This window comes from Jaculus jaculus, chromosome 10 (genome assembly GCF_020740685.1).
Source record: "Jaculus jaculus isolate mJacJac1 chromosome 10, mJacJac1.mat.Y.cur, whole genome shotgun sequence".
Taxonomy (NCBI): Eukaryota; Metazoa; Chordata; class Mammalia; order Rodentia; family Dipodidae; genus Jaculus; species Jaculus jaculus.
Window position 1 is genome coordinate 102,534,159 of NC_059111.1, and position 18,817 is coordinate 102,552,975.

At 45.0% G+C, this 18,817-nt stretch overlaps 1 protein-coding gene across 3 annotated transcripts in view; it reads left to right on the forward strand.

Moving 5' to 3' along the window:
* Positions 1-255: 255 nt before the first annotated feature.
* The window catches only part of Agk (acylglycerol kinase), an 87,249-nt gene continuing 68,687 nt past the window's right edge, over positions 256-18,817 (forward strand). The window contains exons 1-3 of one of the 3 annotated variants that reach the window (XM_045160801.1): positions 256-383; positions 7,285-7,399; positions 8,585-8,716. In XM_045160801.1, the coding sequence (XP_045016736.1) occupies positions 7,302-7,399; positions 8,585-8,716 (230 nt within the window). In that variant the 5' untranslated portion in view covers positions 256-383; positions 7,285-7,301. Of the gene's footprint in view, positions 384-982; positions 1,075-7,284; positions 7,400-8,584; positions 8,717-18,817 lie in introns of those variants that run through there. The other 2 variants (XM_045160803.1, XM_045160802.1) reach the window with 2 other exon arrangements.

The window sequence follows — 18,817 nt, forward strand, 5'->3', positions numbered from 1 at the left end:
TGGACTTTACAGAGAAGAGTCATAACGGCCGAGCCATCTCTACAAGCTCTTTTAAGAAATACCTATTAAACTCATTAGGTCACCATGCTAGACTTAGTGGAATCCTTTTCTTGGTTTGTGTAGGGTCAATAGATGTTTGTTCACATTTCCCCAGGAAAATGTAAGAGTCAGGAATATGCCAAGCATGAGTGGTCAGCCCTTCAAAGTCGACTGAAGAACAGTGGCCCTCCCGGAATCCTCCAGGCCTTCAGTGTCAGATGGGGACCGCTGAGGCATCCAGCCTGTGCACTGAACTTGGGTTCTCTAAAGTGTTCAGCCTGAATCCAGCTACTGGTTTCTTCGACGCTCAGTTCTTCTAGACAGATCTTGCTGGACTCTGACAGGTGGGGCTCCTGCCTCACCCTCTTGGGGGTGACATCACTGGGTCCTATCTCGTGAGGGTTTCGTGCAAGTAATCCCAGTTGCTTTGGTTTCTGGAAGGTGCTCCACAACATTTTCTTTGAAGCAAGGCAAGTAAGCCTGCTTTTTTTTTTTAATTTATTATGTATTTATTTATTTTTGTTGCATCTCCCTAATGGAGAGAAGTGACAAGACCCTAAGGCTTTGTGCATCCATGTCTGGCTCTTTAGGCAAAGAGAAGGCGCAGCAGGAAGCTCTCCTGCATCTGCCCCTCCTTGTTTCGGCCTAACCAGCTTCCCATTTGGAGCTGCCCGGGTTCCCTCGCTGTGCTCCCTTCTTCCCGGGGATCCAGGCTTCCTCCGCCTCTTCTGGCCATTCAGGCCTCGGGGGCCCGTGGTGGTGGGACCCAGGGAGACCCTCACTTCGCGCCCTTCTCCCCGGGTTTCGTTTTCTCTGCGCCACTCCACCCCTAACACTGTCCACACTTAACAATACTGATCGTATTGTTCCTCCCTGGTGAGCCGCGCGGAAGCCGCCGCCAGCCGGGGGGGCCCGCCGAGCCCGCGCAGCCCCGAGGCGGAACCCGAGGGCGGCGGCCGCGGTTTCCCTTGACAGCGAGGGGGAGTGTTGAGAGGGAGCACCGGAAGGGCCCGGCGGCGAGCGGGCCGGGCTGCGGTGAGTGCGGGCGGCGGGCGGCGGGCGGCGGGCGGCGGGCGGCGGGCGGCGGGCGGCGGGGCGGCGGGGCGGGCGGCGGGGCCGGGAGCCGGGGCGAGCGAGGCCGGGCTGCGGGGCCGCGGCCGCGTGGGCGGCGCTGGGCCGGGCGGCGGCGGCGGCGGCGGCGGGACGGGGCTGCGGCAAGCGTGGGAGGCAGGGCCCAGCGCGCGTCCGTGGGCGCCGGGAGTGCGGTGTCGTGGGTTCGAGTCCCGGAGCTGTCGCTGCTGACCTGTGCCCATCCGACGGTCCCCCTGGGGCTTGGAAGAACTCGAGTGTTTAAAAAAAAAAAAAAAAGGTGGCGGGGGGGAATCTAATAGCATCAGATCCACTGGTGGGCGGATGGTTCATTCATTCTCGGTGCTTTCTGGTGGTGCTGATGGAGAGAGCCCGCCGGGAAGGACTTCCCTCGCCTCGAGAGCGGTGGATGGGCTTACAGTTCGGAGTTCTTAAGGACGTGGGAGATGAACCCGCTCCGAGGACAAAATCATGTTAAAGATTTATTTTTGTTTATTTACTCATTACGCAGAGAGAGTGAGCACGGGCGCGCCAGGCCCTCTAGCCACTGCAAACGAGCTGCAGATGCATGTGCCGCCATGTGCATCTGGCTTAACGTGGGATCTGGAGACTCGAACCTGGGTCCTTAGGCTTTGCAGGCAAACACATTCACCACCATCTCTCCAGCTCCAAAATGTATTAATTGAAACATAAAATTTAGATTTCAAAGTTGACGTTAGAGAAGGAGAATTCTGGTGACTTTAGGAGGGAATTTTCATCATTGTGTATTATTGTGGTGACAAATATGTAGGTTTCATTCACAACCCCACAGCTGGTCACCACTTCTAAGTAATCAGGTAAGGATGGTGTACCTTCCTTTTACTAGTGAAGAAATGGAGTCAGAAGCTAAAAGACTTACCCAGGGTCTTACCATCAGTAAGTGACAAAGCAACGAGTAATTTTTAAAAAATATATTAAATGAGGGCTGGAGAGATGGCTTAGTGGTTAAGCGCTTGCCTGTGAAGCCTAAGGACCCTGGTTCGAGGCTCGGTTCCCCAGGTCCCACGTTAGCCAGATGCACAAGGGGGCGCACGTGTCTGGAGTTCGTTTGCAGAGGCTGGAAGCCCTGGCGCGCCCATTCTCTCTCTCTCCCTCTATCTGTCTTTCTCTCTGTGTCTGTCGCTCTCAAATAAATAAATAAAAAATTAAAATATATATATATATATTAAATGAGACCTTTTTATTAAGCAATATTCACTTGATGTATTTCAGGAGAGGGTCCATTATCCTGTCTAACTTTTCCATCTGTAGGTTTAAGCTTGTAGCAGGAGACATACGAACTATTAACTACCTTACCAATTGCTTATTTTTTGAATTAATGGCATAAACAGTAATTTTTTTTAAGTTTTCATTTCTCATAATTTTCACTGAACCTAAGATATTTCCTCAAACTTGTTTCTCACATTCATAAATTAATTATGTTCAGAAATTGTGCTTCCTGTAAACATGTTCCCCACTAGGTTATCTAAATAATTTCATTCTTTTTAAAGCATCTTATTTCCTATTTATTTATTTGAGGGGGAGAGAGAGAACGAATAGGTGCGCCAGGGCCTCCAGCCATTGCCAAGGACTCCAGATGCATGCATGCACCACCTTGTGTATCTGGTTTAGGTGGGACCTTGGTCCTTTGGCTTTGTAGGCAAATGCCTTAACTGCTAAGCCATCACTCCAACCCCCTCCATTGTTTTTATAATATCCAAGTCATTTGTGACTCCAAGGGAGGTTAGGTCAGCAATGGCCTTCAAAAAGACCCTACTCTGAGATTGTTTTCTGATTTACTGGCATTTTTTTCACTTTACCCTTCACTTGGGTGGCTTTAACGAGATTCAAACTTGACACCCACATGCAAGGATCCCAAATCTGTATCTTGACCTAATTTCTAGCTTCACACAGTTAAGTCCACGCATCTGCTGGACATTTTCACTTGAGTGTACCACAGGCAGGTCAATCGTAGCGTCTCCTAAGCCACACAATGCTTTTCTCCCCAAACCTACAATACAAATCTAACCGATTGAAAGCACTTTCCAGTCAGTTGCTCAAGCACAATCCCGGCTTGGCCCCTCATCTCTTACCTGTAATGAATTCATCACTGGGTGCTGCCAATTTCTATTTTGGGAAGTCCTCCAAACCCAAGCTCTTGTTTGTCCCTTCCTTTTGTTGCCTAAAAATCATGGCAGCAATGTTGTAACAGTTCTGGATAGCTTTACTTTCAGTTTCTACAGTCCACTTGACAGGCTACTGAACGGTGATCTTTCTGTAGCTTAAATATACTGTCATTCACTTTTTTTTTCATTGTCTTCAACATAATATCCAGAGTCGTTAGTGTGGATTCAATGTGTGTTCTAACCCCCCCCCCCCCCGCCCCTGTCCTTTTTCTCTGAACTATCATTTCCCAAAGTCTGGAATGGTTCTCACATACATTGTAATTATGAGAGTACCTGTTAAGAATAAAGATGACTCCTCAACTCCAGAACAAACAGTGCTTCAGGGGAAGACAGATAATGTCCCCCAATATGCATTTCTAGTAAGTGCTGTGCATTTTAGTAAGCAGGACATTAAAGGATGAGAACCTGTGTTCTAGACACTGTCCTATGCTTACCTGCAGTTTACTCATATCAGACTCCGTGATGTTCAGGACATGCTACCCCTTAAATGTGGTGTCTTGTCATTTGAGTGAACAGCAGAAGCAGAAAGGGTGTTCTCTGACCTTTTTACTCCTCTCCCCTGAGGCAGACGATGAAAGCGATCTTTGTCCTCGTGTAAGATCCTCAGGTGAGAGATGGCTGTCTTCTACATGGAGGAAAGTCACAGGGACACAAGTATCTGAGTGAACAGACCCTGCTAATGTCTGCGAGTCATCGCCGTTAGCTTCTGTAGGGCTTTCCACTCTCCCTCATATTAGCATAATGACACACGTTTCCCCATATAGCTTGTCACTTCTGAAGGCTCTTGTCCACTACAAAACTTACATTACGTAGATGTGAATGCTTTCCTCTTGCTAATATATCTTTTGTTATGGGGTCTTAGTCATGGTGAGAAGAGTAATTATGTCTTCCCCTCCATGACCTGCCCCTGTTTTTCAAAACATAAACTAACTTGCTGAGGTGTTTGCCTTTGTACACTGTCTTAGACTGCTGTAACAAAAATGCCATATACTAGGGCAGTTTAAATAACAATTGATTTCTCATAGTGTGGAGGTGGGGTTTATGAAACCAAGATGTTAGCATGGTTGAGTACTGAGTGAGAGTCCTGTTCCTGGTTTGCATGTGGCTGTCTTATTGCTGTGGCTTCAGATGGTGGAGGATGGAGTGGGCCACCCCTCACAATGTCTCCTATGGGAGTGCTCATCTCATTCCTGTGGATAACACCTTCATGACCTCATTACTTCCCAAAGTGCTTGTGTCCTAATGCCATTTCAGTGAGGATCAGGACATTTCAGTGGGAATCGGCAGTTCAGTGGGGTGTTAGTATATGAACCTTGGAAACATGCGGATGTTCCGAACATGGCGCACACATAGCTCCTGAACTTTGGTGTCTCTTTACTCTTCAAGAATAAAGGAAGAATTCTCTGACTACATGGCCCTTTCATGCCAGTTCCAGCCAGATCTACTTTTGTGGATTTACATAGATCCTGCACTCATCTTCAACCTCCATCCATCCTTAATTGTGTAATCCTGCCACAAGCCTGGTTTAACAGTTGTTAACACTTGAAAATGGGACTTACTCTTTCTGACTTAGCCTCATAGGTGAGGGAGGGGTTAGGACTAGGTGGAGAGGAGGTCAGAACTAGACACAAGGACTGGGGAAATAGCTCAGCAGTTAGAGGCACTTGCTTGCCAATTGTGGTGGCCCAGGGTTCAGTACCCCAGCCACCTACCTGAGGCTGGACTGCAAAAAGTGGGGCATGCATCTGCCGTTCACTTGCAGTGACAGTAGACCCTGGCGGCCATATACGTACCCATGGGCACATGCATATATGCAGATAACGTAAAAGCTAGACAGGCCTTTGGGACCTTTCCAGTAGCAGTCTGCTGGTATGTGAGATTCTTGGGAAGGTGGGATTTCTGGCAGTGGTTTCTTTGCTGTGTGTAAATAAGGGGGAAATTTTAACCAATGGGAGTTAAAGGAAGACATAAAAGAAAAGGACTCTAGTGAAAAAGTTCATCTGTTTAACTCATGCATCCAATATAAAACTTTGTGTTTACATTTTTAGCTGTTTAGAAAATATGTTGATTGGGCTGGAGAGATGGCTTAGCGGTTAAGCACTTGCCTGTGAAGCCGCCTAAGGACCCCAGTTCGAGGCTTGGTTCCCCAGGTCCCACGTTAGCCAGATGCAAAAGGGGGCGCACACATCTGGAGTTCATTTGCAGAGGCTGGAAGCCCTGGCGCGCCCATTCTCTCTCCCTCTATCTGTCTTTCTCCCTGTGTCTGTCACTCTCAAATAAGTAAATAAATAAATAAAAAGAAAATATGTTGATTATAAAAACAACAGCATTGTATTTATGTTGTAACTTTTTTTCCCCCCTTTGGTTTTTCAAGGTAGGTTCTCACTCTATCCCTGACTGACCTGGAATTCACTCTGTACTCTCAGGGTGGCCTCGAACTCATGGCGATCCTCCTACCTCTGCCTCTGGAGAGCTGGGATTAGAGGCGTGCACCACCATGTTTGGCCCTATGTTGTAACTGCCACCCTACACCTTTAAAACAATACTTTTTGTTTTGTCTGTCAGTATTGGCAATTTTTTATTTCATATTTGAGCACAATTGGGATAATACAGTTATATATGGCTATTAATCCTATTTTCACTTAACATGTTTTGATTTGCCTTTTCCATATCTTAAAACTTCTCAGAAAAAAATTAATTGGCACATGATTTACTCATCAACAGATGTTTCTGAAATAGCTATCATGTATGTTCCTGATCCTGTTTGGGGCATGGGTTCTATCAGTAGCCTGAGCAAATATTTACTCTCATGAAGTTTGCTCCAAGGGGGATAGGCTAAGCAACACATTAGCAAATAAATATATCATCACTTGATGTCATACAAAAAAGACAGAATAGCATATGTTTTGTCATATTGTTATTCTGAGTACTAATTCACTTTCCTGATAGGAGTATCTGAGAGTCCTAGCCTCATCGTATTTTGTCATCGGTGAATATGAGAACTTAAAAGTGTTAATTTTAGCCAGGCATGGTGGTGCATGCCTTTGATCCCAGCACTGGTTGGGGGCGGGGGCTGAGGTGGGAGAATTGCTGTGAGTTCAAGGCCAGCCTGAAACTACATAGTGAATTCCAGGTTAGCCTGGGCTAGAGGGAGACCCTACCTCGAAGAAAAAGAGTGGTAGTTAATGTTCTATGTGAATAATGAGAGCTCTTGTAGTTTGCATGTCTTTGATTATTTAGTAAGCTGTGTGTTTTCACAGAGTCATATGCATTGATTTTTTTGTAAGTGTTCCCTGTGATTTTCCTATTGAAGGGCTGGTATTTTCCTTTGTTTTGATTAAGCGATTGTGGTGTTGGGTCTGTCATATGTGATGGACAAATAATCTGAAACCATGGCAGAGTGGAATTGTAAAAAGTCAGAAAAAGTAGGGGCTGGGAAGATAGCCTAATGGTTAAAGATGCTTGCTTGCAAGGTCTGTTGGCCTGGGTTCAGTTCCCAAACTGTGCTTGTAAGCCATATACAAAAAGTGGTGCATGTGTCTAGTGTTCATTTACTGTGGCAAGAAGCAAATGTGCGCGCGTGCACGCACGCACACACACACACACACGCAATAATTTTTAAAAAGCCAGAAAAACCAGAGGAAGCCTGGAAATCCTGGTCCTTTCTTCTTGCCCCTCCTTCCTTCACATATGGATGAGGAAAAAGTAATCCGGGGCGGAAGGAGTGTATGCAAGTAGAAGTGTGTGCACAGAGAAGGAAGTAACGGTACTTGAGTGGGTGAGAAGGTGCTGAGACTCCGAGGGAAATGGCGGAGCCTGAGCAGAAGTGGTAAGACGGAAACGGTGAAGAAAGGAACGGGAGGGCGTCGGTGAAAGAGAGATTAATAGAACGTTTCATGTGTCTCTTGGATACTTACACATATCTTTTCTTTTTCTGCCTTTGCTACCCTAGAAAATCTTCAGAAGAAGATGGCTTTCTTTAAAACCCTTCGAAATCATTGGAAGAAAACAACAGCTGGACTCTGCCTGTTGACATGGGGAGGTCATTGGCTTTATGGAAAACACTGGTAATTATTGGCAGCCCCACCCACCTGACCCCAACTCTAGAACCGTCCAAAGGGCTGGAGTCTGACCCTTTGTTCAGCTGTGCTTGTCTCTGTAAGACACTGTGGTGGGCAGATGTCATTTGAACAAAGACAATAGCGCAGGCTTCCCTTAACCAGTTCTGGTAACTGCAGTGACATGGAGCAATAGCGATGGCACAGACTTAAGTGCACATGGGTTACCGTAGTGAGATGGGAGCCGAGGCTGTTTTATTCACCTTACTTAGAATTAAAAACATTGAGACTCATTCTGGACATTTTGATGTCCTCTTCCAAGTTATCAGCAGGTGAAACTTGCAACTGACGTTATCTTCTTGGAAAGGAATTCCTTCGGATTCTTCCTGTGGCCTCCATCTGTCACCCCTGCCTGCTGGCACATGCTGGCTCTGCTCTCTCTATCCCCTGTGACTGCACACTTCTATCCCATTGGCCTGGGGCCATGTAACTTGTTTGAATGAGGAGTTCAGTGCTGTCATGGGCTGGGCCAGCCTTCAAACACAGAGGGAGGAGAAAGCGTCTCTTCTGGCATAACAGGGTAATAAGATGAGTAAACAGAGATATTTCATATAAATATCATAAAGACTTAAGACAGCCAACCGAATTGTAGTCCTTTGGGGATGAAATGCCCCGTGATAAGTGTATAGCAGCACAGAAATCCAGATGTATTAAATGGAAAGGAAGTTTTTCCACTGGAAAGGAAATTCATATCGATCCTTTCCTGAAAATTTTCAGCTCACTGCTGTCATGACAGAGCGTGCTGCTGTGTCACTTGGAACATAGCCCCCTCTTTCCTTGCTGAGTGTTCTCAAGGCTAAGCTCTCAGGTTCCATGAGCTCCATCTAAACAGAGCAAAGAAGCTTACCGTTTGTAATGTAAGAAAAGACAACAGAGGCAGATATTTAATTAATGGAATATGAGGCATGTAATAATTGGCTTGTCCTCCCTTTTTTTTTTTGGTTTTTCAAGGTAGGGTCTCATAGTAGTCCAGGCTGACCTGGAATGCACTCTGTCATCTCAGGGTGGCCTTGAAATCACACCAATCCTCCTACCTCTGCCTCCTGAATGTGCCACCACGCCCGGCTTTTGTCCTCCCTTTTTTAAAAAACTATCTTGATCCCTTAGGAAGAGTCTCCTGTATTTTCTTTGCAGGAGCTCTACGCCACACCAGGGCCAACTTAATCAGGGACGCTCCTGTTCACTGGGGTTACTGCTGCTTCCACCATGGGGTGAAGATTTGAAGAGCTCACTGTGTCCTCTCCTCAGGATGCCTTCAGAGATCCTGTAATCATTTCCTAAAGTCTTGAGACTTTAAAAAGGCCCACGAGGTCTTCAGCAGGGAGGGACCTCATTCTGAGGGGGTTTAGACACAGCTTGCCACTGCAGTGTGGTAAGTGCCTGGAGGGCGCGTATTGCTCTCTCCACTCTTGAAATTCCAAGGTTCCTGTCCCAGCTGCAGCCTCCCATTGCTCTCTCTACTTTTTCTCAAACTTTCCTTCTGTATGTTTAGTAACATTTGGACCCTCATTTTCAAAGTGCAGTGAAAAGCAAAATTTGCCACCTTCATCAATGTGAGTGTACAAGTTAGCAGTGTTAACTATATTCACATTGTTGTGCAAGAAATTTTTTGTTTTGCCAAACTGAAACTCTATACTTTTGGAACAATTCCTATTTCCTTTGCTTGTCTGACTTAAAATAATGTGGACTCTTGATATAAGGGGAACCATATAGTATTTGTCTTTTTTTTGTTTTGTTTTTTGAGGTAGGGTCTCACTCTAGCTCAGGCTGACCTGGAATTCACTATGTAGCCTTAGGGTGGCCTCCAACTTGTGGTGATCCTCCTGCCTCTGCCTCCCGAATGCTGGGATTAAAGGTGTGCGCCACCATGCCCAGCAGTATTTGTCTTTTTTGACTGATTTATTTCACTTAGCAAAATGTCCTGAAGGTTCATTCATGTTACAACATGTGGAAGAATTTCTAAAGATTAAATAATATTCCATTGTATGTATATACTACATTTTATTCATCTGTCTGTAAACAATGGGGTTGCTTTTATCTTTGACTATTGTGAATAATCTTACAATCAAGTTGGAAGAGCAAATATCTTTCAGATCATGTTTTCAGTTCTTTTCATGTGTGTGTGTTTGTGTGTGTGTGTGTGTGTGATTGTGTACATGCAGGTAAAAGAAGATACCTTTGGAGGGTGTGTGTTCATGTGTATGAGTGATGTGGCTGTCACCTTTGGGTGTCTTTGTTTCTACTTTGTTTGAAGCATGGATCTCCTGTTGTGCACCACTGCGTTCACCAGGGAAGTTGGCCCACGAGCTTCCAAGAAAGTCTGCTGTCTCCACCTCCCTTTTGGTCAGAGGTGTGCTGGGACTGCAGACACCCACCACAGTGCTTGGCTTTCACGTGGGTTCTGGAGGCCCGAACTCAGGCGCACGTGCTTGTGTGGCAAGCGCTTTGACGATGAGGCATCTCCCCAGCACCCTGAGTACTTTTTTGAGTACACGTCAGCCCCTTGTGTGTCTCCTGTGGAGAAAAGTCTGTTGAAGGCGTGTGTTCGTGTGTGTTTGATTACGGAGGCCATAGGACAACCTGGGGTGGTGTCTTTAGAAATTCTGTGCACTTTTGTTTTTAGGAAGTGCTCTCCCTGACCTGGAACTCAACAAGTAGACTAGTGGTCCTCTGTTTCTGTCTCCCCAGCTCACCAAGTAGACTAGACTGACTAGCCAGTGAGTCCAGGGATCCATGTCTCCACCTCCCCAGTACTGGAATTAGAGGTGTGCGCCACCAGGCTTGGCAATTTTATGTGGGTCCTGGGGCCTGAACTCAGATCCTCATGCTAGCAAGGTAAGCACCTTACCCACTGACCTTACGTGTCCTGAGTCTTTCACCCCTGCTCAGGTTCCTTTCAACCACCCCCCACTCCCACCCATTGGTTGACTGCTAGGCTGGGTCCTAACTTGCACCATTCCACTTCTGAGGTGTGGATCTTGGCCACCTCCAGTCTCATTACAGCTTCCTCTTCCTTCCTGTTCATGCCGTCTTCTGTCACTCTTCATTACTTCCGCCAGCTTGATTTCTCATCTTGTCCACTCAGCTTTTGAGACAGTTGACTACTCAAGCAATTCCTGAGCTTCCGACTTCCAGAGTCATGCTCTCTTCCTCTCTCACTGGCTTCTCCTCCTCGTCCTCTGCCTCTCCTCTGCGCCCCGTTCTTCTTCTCATTGACTAACTCCTCCCTCGCTTGTATCCTTAGCTCAGACTTCTGCTTCTCTCTTAGCTTGGACATGTCTTTACTCAACTGTGTATTTATTTCTCTCCCTGCCTTTTCCCTGCTATATCTATCTATCTATCTATCTATCTATCTGTCTGTCTGTCTGTCTGTCTGTCTGTCTGTCTATCTATCTATCTATCTATCTATCTATCTATCTATCTATCTGCACACATACATACATACATACCATTTAATATGTTTCTTATTTATTTATTTTTAATTTTTTTGGTTTATTTTTATTTATTTACTTGAGAGTGACAGTCAGAGAGAGAAAGAGGCAGATAGAAAGAGAGAGAATGAGTGCGCCAGGGCTTCCAGCCACTGCAAACGAATTCTAGACGCTTGTGCCCCCCTGTGCATCTGGCTAACATGGGTCCTGGGGAATCGAGCCTCGAACCGGGGTCCTTAGGCTTCACAGGCAAGCGCTTAACTGCTAAGCCATCTCTCCAGCCCTCTTATTTATTTTTAACTTTGAGCTGTGTGTGTGCGTATTAATATGCATGTTCCTGTCTGTGAATGTGTCACAGCGCTAGTGTGGGGTCAAGACAGTAACTTCCTGGTGTCAGCCCATGCCCTCTGCCTCACTTGGGGGAGGAGCTTCCATTGTTCATTGCTGTATCCACCAGGCTAGCTGGTCCCGAGTTTTCAGGGAAATATCTTGTCACTGCCCCCCCCCCCCTCCCGTCTTACCTTAGGCGTGTTGGGATTACAGGAGCCCCTCATGGCTTCTGGCTTTTATGTGGGGTCTAGGGATTTGAGTTCTGCTTCTTGGGCTTGCATGGTGAGGGCTGTCTTCCCAGCCCTCGGATCCTTTTTGAGTGTGTGCCTCATGCTCGCAGGCTCTGCCTCCGTGCAGGGTCAGCTTAGTCACGTTTCATTTCCGTTCCGTCATTTGAGCTTACTCTTTCAAGACCGCTGATGGGCTCTTAGTGGCTCGTGGGTAGTTTTCAGTCTTTGTTGTATTCCGTTGCCTCTGACCATGTCCTTTGCAGTGAGTAGAGTGTATTCTTGCTTGTCTGTCCCTTGAATGCTGATGTCTCCCAAGTTCCCTCCTCTTTCTGCACATTTGCAGTGATGTCTGCCTCATCGTCGCTATCAGGGAAGGCATGGGGCCATCGTGTTTCTCTAGCCCAGATCCTGCTTCTCCTGAGGTTCTGTGTAAATAGAAAAAAATCACAGCAATTCGGGAGGAAAGGCCTTTTTCACTCATGTTATTCTCAGTTGCTGCCTCTTACTCATCTTGTGATGTCAGGCAGTTATTTGCAGGCTTTCTTCCATTGTTCATAGATTATAAATTTTCTCTGTTGAGAATATTTACTTTTTTTTTTCTCCCCTTCTCCCAGGTTTCAAAGAAGAAAGTGTGTGAATTTTTTTCCTTCCCTTCATGAAATCTCCCCCAGTGCAGGCTGCAGTCGTTGACAGGAGCAGCGGGGACGCCTCTCAGCTCGGCTCCCGGCTCCCGAGAGCAGCTGAGGAGGAGAAATGACCCCGGGTGCTGAGAGGAAAGAGAGTTTAAGTGTTGCTTATTGCTCTTCAACTGCTCTTGAGCTCTCTGAGGTCCCCGGGGAAGAGTACGTTCCTGGCTGCTCGTTCATCACAGCAGCAGCTTACCTGGAATCTCTCTCACGCCTTTCTAGCCCCTTTAGTAGCCACGAGTCTGACAGTAGTGACACTTGCTAGCAAGTGGACCCTAAGCTCTCAAAGCCTTACATTCTTCATCCGTGGAATGGGGATAGGTACAGTATCTCATTGCATCGTTGAAAGATTAAGTATATCAAGTGTAAAAACATGTAGCTTAGTGTGTAGACATAAGACTTCTTAAGTGCTAATAGTATGAGTAAATTTTATATAATTTTTGGGAGTTCAAACAAAGTGCTGCTGGTACCAGGCAGTGAATGCTATGAGAAACAGCCCCTTGTCTCAGCAGGTAGCGATGGCTCTGCTCGGCAGTGTTCTGACTCCCCGTTCGCACCTCACTCCTTTGGCTCAGAGCTTCTGGCACTTTCTGCTGCCCACCACGGCTTGTGTCCTGAGCCCCTCTCATTCATTTTGGTGGAGTATCTAGCCTCACATGTTTGCTAGAAATCCTGGTATCTTTTCATTAAGAGTTTTAAGATTTCACAGCTACCACAAATCCCATGCCAGTAAGCTTAGAAAGCAAATTATTCTTTAGACATACTCCTGGTATTCTTGTCATAAGTTTTTATTAATATTGAATATTTTTGCCTCCACATAAATGAATACAAATCATGCTTCTTACATACTGGTCTTTCTAAGCGTTGTTGAGAGGTTCCTTTCAAGTTCTAAGGTCAAGAAATTTTTTGAAAAATTAAAATAAATAGCTATTTATAATTTTTTTTCAGTTTCCCGAGGTAGGGTTTTACTCTAGCTCAGGCTGACCTGGAATTCACTTTGTAGTCTCAGGGTAGCCTTGAACTCACAGCAGTTCTCCTACCTCTGCCTCCCAAGTGCTAGGATTAAAGGCATGCACCACACTCGGGTTATTTATATTTTTTTAGAAATTAAGGTAACCCCTGCATGAGGTTGCCTGCAGGGTTTGCTCTGTGCTGTTCGGTTTTATTGAGAACTGAATAATAATGATCACAGTAGTTAACGTTTAACTACTGACTATCCTTGCTGGACATGGTTGTAAGATTCAGTATTTATGACATCGTTTTTATTTTCTTAGTAACTTGAGGAGGATGTGGTTATTGATCTCATAGTAGCATGACATTAAATGCCACATTCAGGTGAAGAAATAGAGATAGCCAGTATTTGCCTAGGTCACACAGGCAGTGTGTATCAGAGCTGTGAATCAAGTTCAAGTAGTCCTGATCCTGGCTTCTCAGGATGACTCAAAATGGCCACTGTGTCTCAGGTGCCATGAGAGCTGTGAGGAACTGTGAGCTGAGGTTGTCTTAGGACATGCCCGTATATCACAGGAGAGCTTGTCATAATAGTCCTTCAACATCTGGGTTTCCAGGTCAGTCTTACTCTCACCACTTCCCGGGCATCTGATTTCAGGAAAGCTGTTTGAGCTTAGGGAACATTGCTTTTATTCACCTGTATAATAAATCTCAACATTACTATGAGATTTAAGTGAACCAATAACACCCCTGGATACATAGTGGAAATAGCACCTAGCTTAGTGCTAGATGTGTTCAAAGGGTACAAAAGTAAATATTATAGATGCCTTAGGAAAGGATTAACTAAAAAGAATTTTATCATGGAAAATTTTAACATGTAGAATAGTGTAATGAGTTCAATGTAACATGACCTAGCTCAAGCAAATATCAACATTTTATTTATTTTTGACAGAGAGAAAGAGGGAGAAAGAGAGGGAGAGACAGAGAGTGAGAGAATGAGTGCTCCAGGGCCTCCAGCTACTACAAACACACTCGAGAGACATGCACCCCCTTGAGCATCTGGCTTACGAGGGTACTGAGGAATCAAACCTGGGTCCTTTGGCTTTGCAGACAAACACCTTAACTGCTAAGCCATCCCTCCAGTCCCAAACATCAGCATTTTATATGGTTAGTCATTTTGCAGATGATTTGGACTGGGCACCTGCACTGGACCCTCAGACCAAATCCTTGTAGAGTTCTGCCAGTTTAACTGTAATTCCTTGCTTGTTACAGTGTTTGATAGATTAACTTCATGGGCTCTGTAGGTTTATACTCTAGGTTTGCAAGATAGCTTGTATGTACTACTCCACACTGCAGAGTCACATTGGGGCCAGAGATTCATCCTGACTTTATTTATAATTGATATGGTATTCATCATAGTTTTTCATATTCCTTTTATTTTATAAACCAGTATTAGAATATCTCTACTGTGTGTGTGCGTGCGTGCCTGTGGCCTTCAGTGTTGCCTGACGTGCCTTGTCCTGACCTCAGCCGTGAGTTAATTTGTGCCCTTACCCCGCCTATGGATTGTCTGCTAGGGGTTAGATCCAGAATCTAGAGTTTTGCTACTTGCAGGGTAGGCCAGGGTCTAGTACCATTGAGCTCTCCTAGGACCAGTAGAAATGCAGAGTCTCAAGCCTGGCCCCAAACCTGCTCTGTGTGTTAACTAGACCCCCAAATAACCTGACTGTGTAAAGCACATTGAAGCTTGAGAGGTGCTCATTGGGAAGTATAACTCTGAAGAGCCTATGAGCTGGAGCATTGACTTGCTGGTTTCAGTTCTGTTACTTATTAGCTATGTATTATGTGGCCTTGTCAAGTTACTTGCGCCGTGTAACCCCTGAGCCTCGGTTCTTTATCCTCATAAGAGGGGTAATCTGTATGGCAACTGAATTGCAAGAATTGAATGAAGGGAGGCAGATGATGTGCCTGTTTGTGCCTAAAGTAGCCCTCGGCAGATGCTAGCTGTCAGTAAGAGCCGATTGACCGTGTATCCTGCTGAAGCAGAGGAACATAGGAGGCAGCTTTTTTGTTTTTCTGATTTGGCTTTAAGACTAGGATAATTGGTGATACATAAAAAAAGGAAACTGTCAAAGAGAATTGGTTTGAGGAGAGGTCTTACATTCTGTTTTAGGTATGGTAAATTTGAGACCCTGGCAGGATGTGCTTGGGGAATGTGCTAGATGCCAGGGCTAAATTATGCATGAGGTACACTTGACTAGACTCATCTTTTGGTACAGATTATGGTGTCAGAAACATCTTGTGCCTTGGCATTCAGTGTCTCTGGGGCTCTGACAGTGCAAATGCTTTACCTTGACATCTGTTCAGTTAGTCTCTGGCTTGGCTGGCAGGGGTCAGGGCACTGGCTGCTAGCTGTTGCCTCACCAGCTGATGGATGGTTGGAGGTTTATTCCCCCTATGGCTTCTCCTAATTTCAGATCTTATTGAATTTTTAAGAAAGCAGTTTGTTTTGCTTTTTTTTAGCCATTTCAAAGTTCCTTCCCCCATCCCCTATTCTCAAGCTGATGCTGAAATTGGGGTATTAATGGGTGCTATTTAAAGAAGCTCATTTATGGGCAATTAAATAACATGCTTGTCAGCCCAGATTTGATAGGGAATAGAGGAACCTTCCCCCCCCCCCATAAATACAATGAAGTTTAATTATATTCCCTTTCCTTTCAACTCCTTTGTTAGATTATGTGGAAAACAGATTTCTTTGTCTTTTTTTTGTTTTGCAAAAAAAAAAAAAAAAAAACCCTCAATTTTATTCCCTGTGATTGTTAATGTTTCAACTTGACAGGATCTAGAATTACCTAGGAGGCAAATCTTTGGGCCTATCTGCGAGGGATTTTCTAGATTCGGTTAATGGAAGTGGGACAACCCACCCTAACTGTAGGTGGTACTATTCCATGCACCGGGGTCCCAGAGTGAATGAAGAGGAGAAAGCAACCCAAACATTCATGGCTCTCTGCTTCCTGATTATGGACACCATGTGACCAGCTGCCTCCAGCTACTGCTGCTGTGATGGGCTGTATCCCTTTGAACTGAAAGCCAAAAGAAACCCTCCCTTAAACTGGTGCTTGTCAGGTATTTGGTCACAGCAATGAGAAAAGCAACTTTTATATGTTATCTCTGGGGGTGGGAGCTAAGAATGAAGGCAGGAGGTATATTTAGGTTGTAGTTTGTCTTGTTGGTATCACATGTTTTGGGCGGATTTTTAGTAATTTTAGTTGTTCCAAGGACTGTAGAGGGAATAATTGTGGCTGATGTTAAAGTAGCACCTGTCTAGGTAGTGACCAATATCTCAAATAGTTCATGTTTTAGCACAGCAAAATATTGATGGTAGTAGTCTAATTGATCAGATCAGTTATTTAGCCTGGAACCTAGAGAGAATACCATTTCATGGAGTCTGTTGGTAGAGAACTTTTAGAAAGAGATAGGAAGGGTCTGACTCATCCTATACTTTTCTTCTTGAATGCTTTCATCATCTCTAGGTAGTGCTTTTCCCCCCCTTTTTCTCTGCAAATATACTTGAATGCCTTGTCCATAACTGAGATTCAATATGTATTTACTTATAATGGCATTTGCAAATGCATAATAACAAGTAGAACTGAGGAAGTTAGTGTTTTGATTGTTGAGTAAAGTTAATGTTTCCTACTGTATACAACCAATGTATCTGGAATAGAATGTTTAAAATGGATTATGGGGTAAATATGAAGAGTTGAAGAGAAGTTAGAAAAATGGAAGAAGCCATGAAAACTATCTTCTTAGGGTGATTAGTTCCTGGCTGTGCTGTAGCTGTTCAGTCCAGAGGGTGTGCTGCAGTGGCTTCAAAGCTTCCCCACTGCTGGCACAGGAGGCCTCAGCAGAAATATGGCCGCCAGCCAGAGATGGGGACTTTCCCCAGCATTAAAGAACTCAACCAAGTAAGCTGTGCTTCTGTGAATGTAGGATGGTGGGGAAGGAAGAGAAAACAATATTTTGTGGGACCCCGAGGCTACAGTAAAAGAATAAAAAAGTAATTTTGTGTTCTAAAAAGAGAGGAAGAACTTGAAAGATAAAGCCTTCTTGGGTCCATTTCTCTTGTTCAGTAGGTTATAAGGATAAACCTCACAACCATCCTCTGGTGAATGGAGCTCCTCCTGCCCAGCAGGCCCAGATGATTAGCTTAGTTATAGAAGAGCCCTTAGGGAAGGTCATCCTTTGTTAGGTAATTTCCTGTCCTGTCCAGAAAGGGGAATAGACTGTGAGGAGAAAACCTGAGAAATTAGGAGGTACTTGAAGTATTCATTAGTAATATATTGCTCCATACAAGTGTAGCCAAGTGCCTGGGATCTGATAATAAGATTGGAAAAGGGTGGTTTTTGTATTTTCTTACTCCAGAGTGAGAAAGATTAGGTGTCTAACTAGAGCTATTCAATGTAGCCTTTGGATTTTGTTAGAGTTGAAGCCTTTCCATCAAGGCCAGAGTTCATTCTTTGACTGATAAGTGGTTTTGATTAATGAATTAAAGTTATGAACTGACTTACTGGGCTTTTCCCTAAGCCCACTTTTAAGAATGATAAAGAATATGATGCTACTTTCATACCAGTGCAGTGAAAAAGTATGAAGTTGTTGACTGATCAAACATTGGCCAGGGCTTGATTGATTCCATTTTTGTCATCTGAGGATGTCTGTAGAAGAGTATTGATGGAAATAATGCCATGTTGAGAATCAGGATAATGACTTATAACAGTGGGCAAAACCCTGGGCCAGAAATGTCTTCAAAGTAAAATGATAAGTTACTTTTGTAGAAGCTTGAAAAAAAAGTTTACAAAATGCTGCTTAAATGAACAGAACATAACAAAATCACCTGGGCCCTGATGTTGGGACTTACAAAGTGTATGTATTGGGGGGGTGGTGTCTTGCCCAGATGGGAATCAGGGCCGTAGATAGTGACCTTTGTTACTCTGCATTGTCACTTGATTGATGGAGATCAGGATGAGTCACGAGAGACTGAGAAGCACTAGACTAGACACTTTGTAAAGAGCCCTGTAACCTTAACACCTTAGATTTCTAGGAAATCAAGCTTGGACTTGTTTGCTCTGGCTGCTGTTTGGCTTTCATACTGCTATGCCCAGTTCTCGGCGCCCCCAGTGACCACCAAGGAGAACCAAACACGTATGCAAGAGCAAGGAGCTTTATTTTCAGGCTTAAGCTCTGTCTCTTGTCTTCACCAACTCAGTGGGTCCCTACAAGAGCCCCGAGCAGCAGGGGGGAAGGTTTTTTTTTTATAGGGATTTGAACAAAGAAGTAGGGAATGGGCACATGATTGGATGATTTCTTAGGCAAGGTTGGCGGCAGGAGCTAGGTAACTAAGCAACAAGCAGTAAAGAACATTTGTATGTACTTTGAATGGTCGAGACAGGGAGTCTTTGGCCAGTCTCAGGTGTCCTGGGCAGGGGGCAGGGCAGCTGCCCCTTTGTTTCTCTGTTGAAGCTGAAACTTGTAACTCAGGCCTGACCAGGGCAGCGCTCTACTGAAGCCTGTCATGGCATCATTTAGTTTCTGGGTCCTTCACATACCTCGACAAACAAAGACAGATAGTAGAGACAGGGGTTGCGAACCTTAGAACGTCGGTAAGGGTTCAGGCACCCCTGTTTCAGCGGAGGTGGGGGGAATTCATAACTGTGGGTGAAGAGCAAACTTTGTGCATTGCAT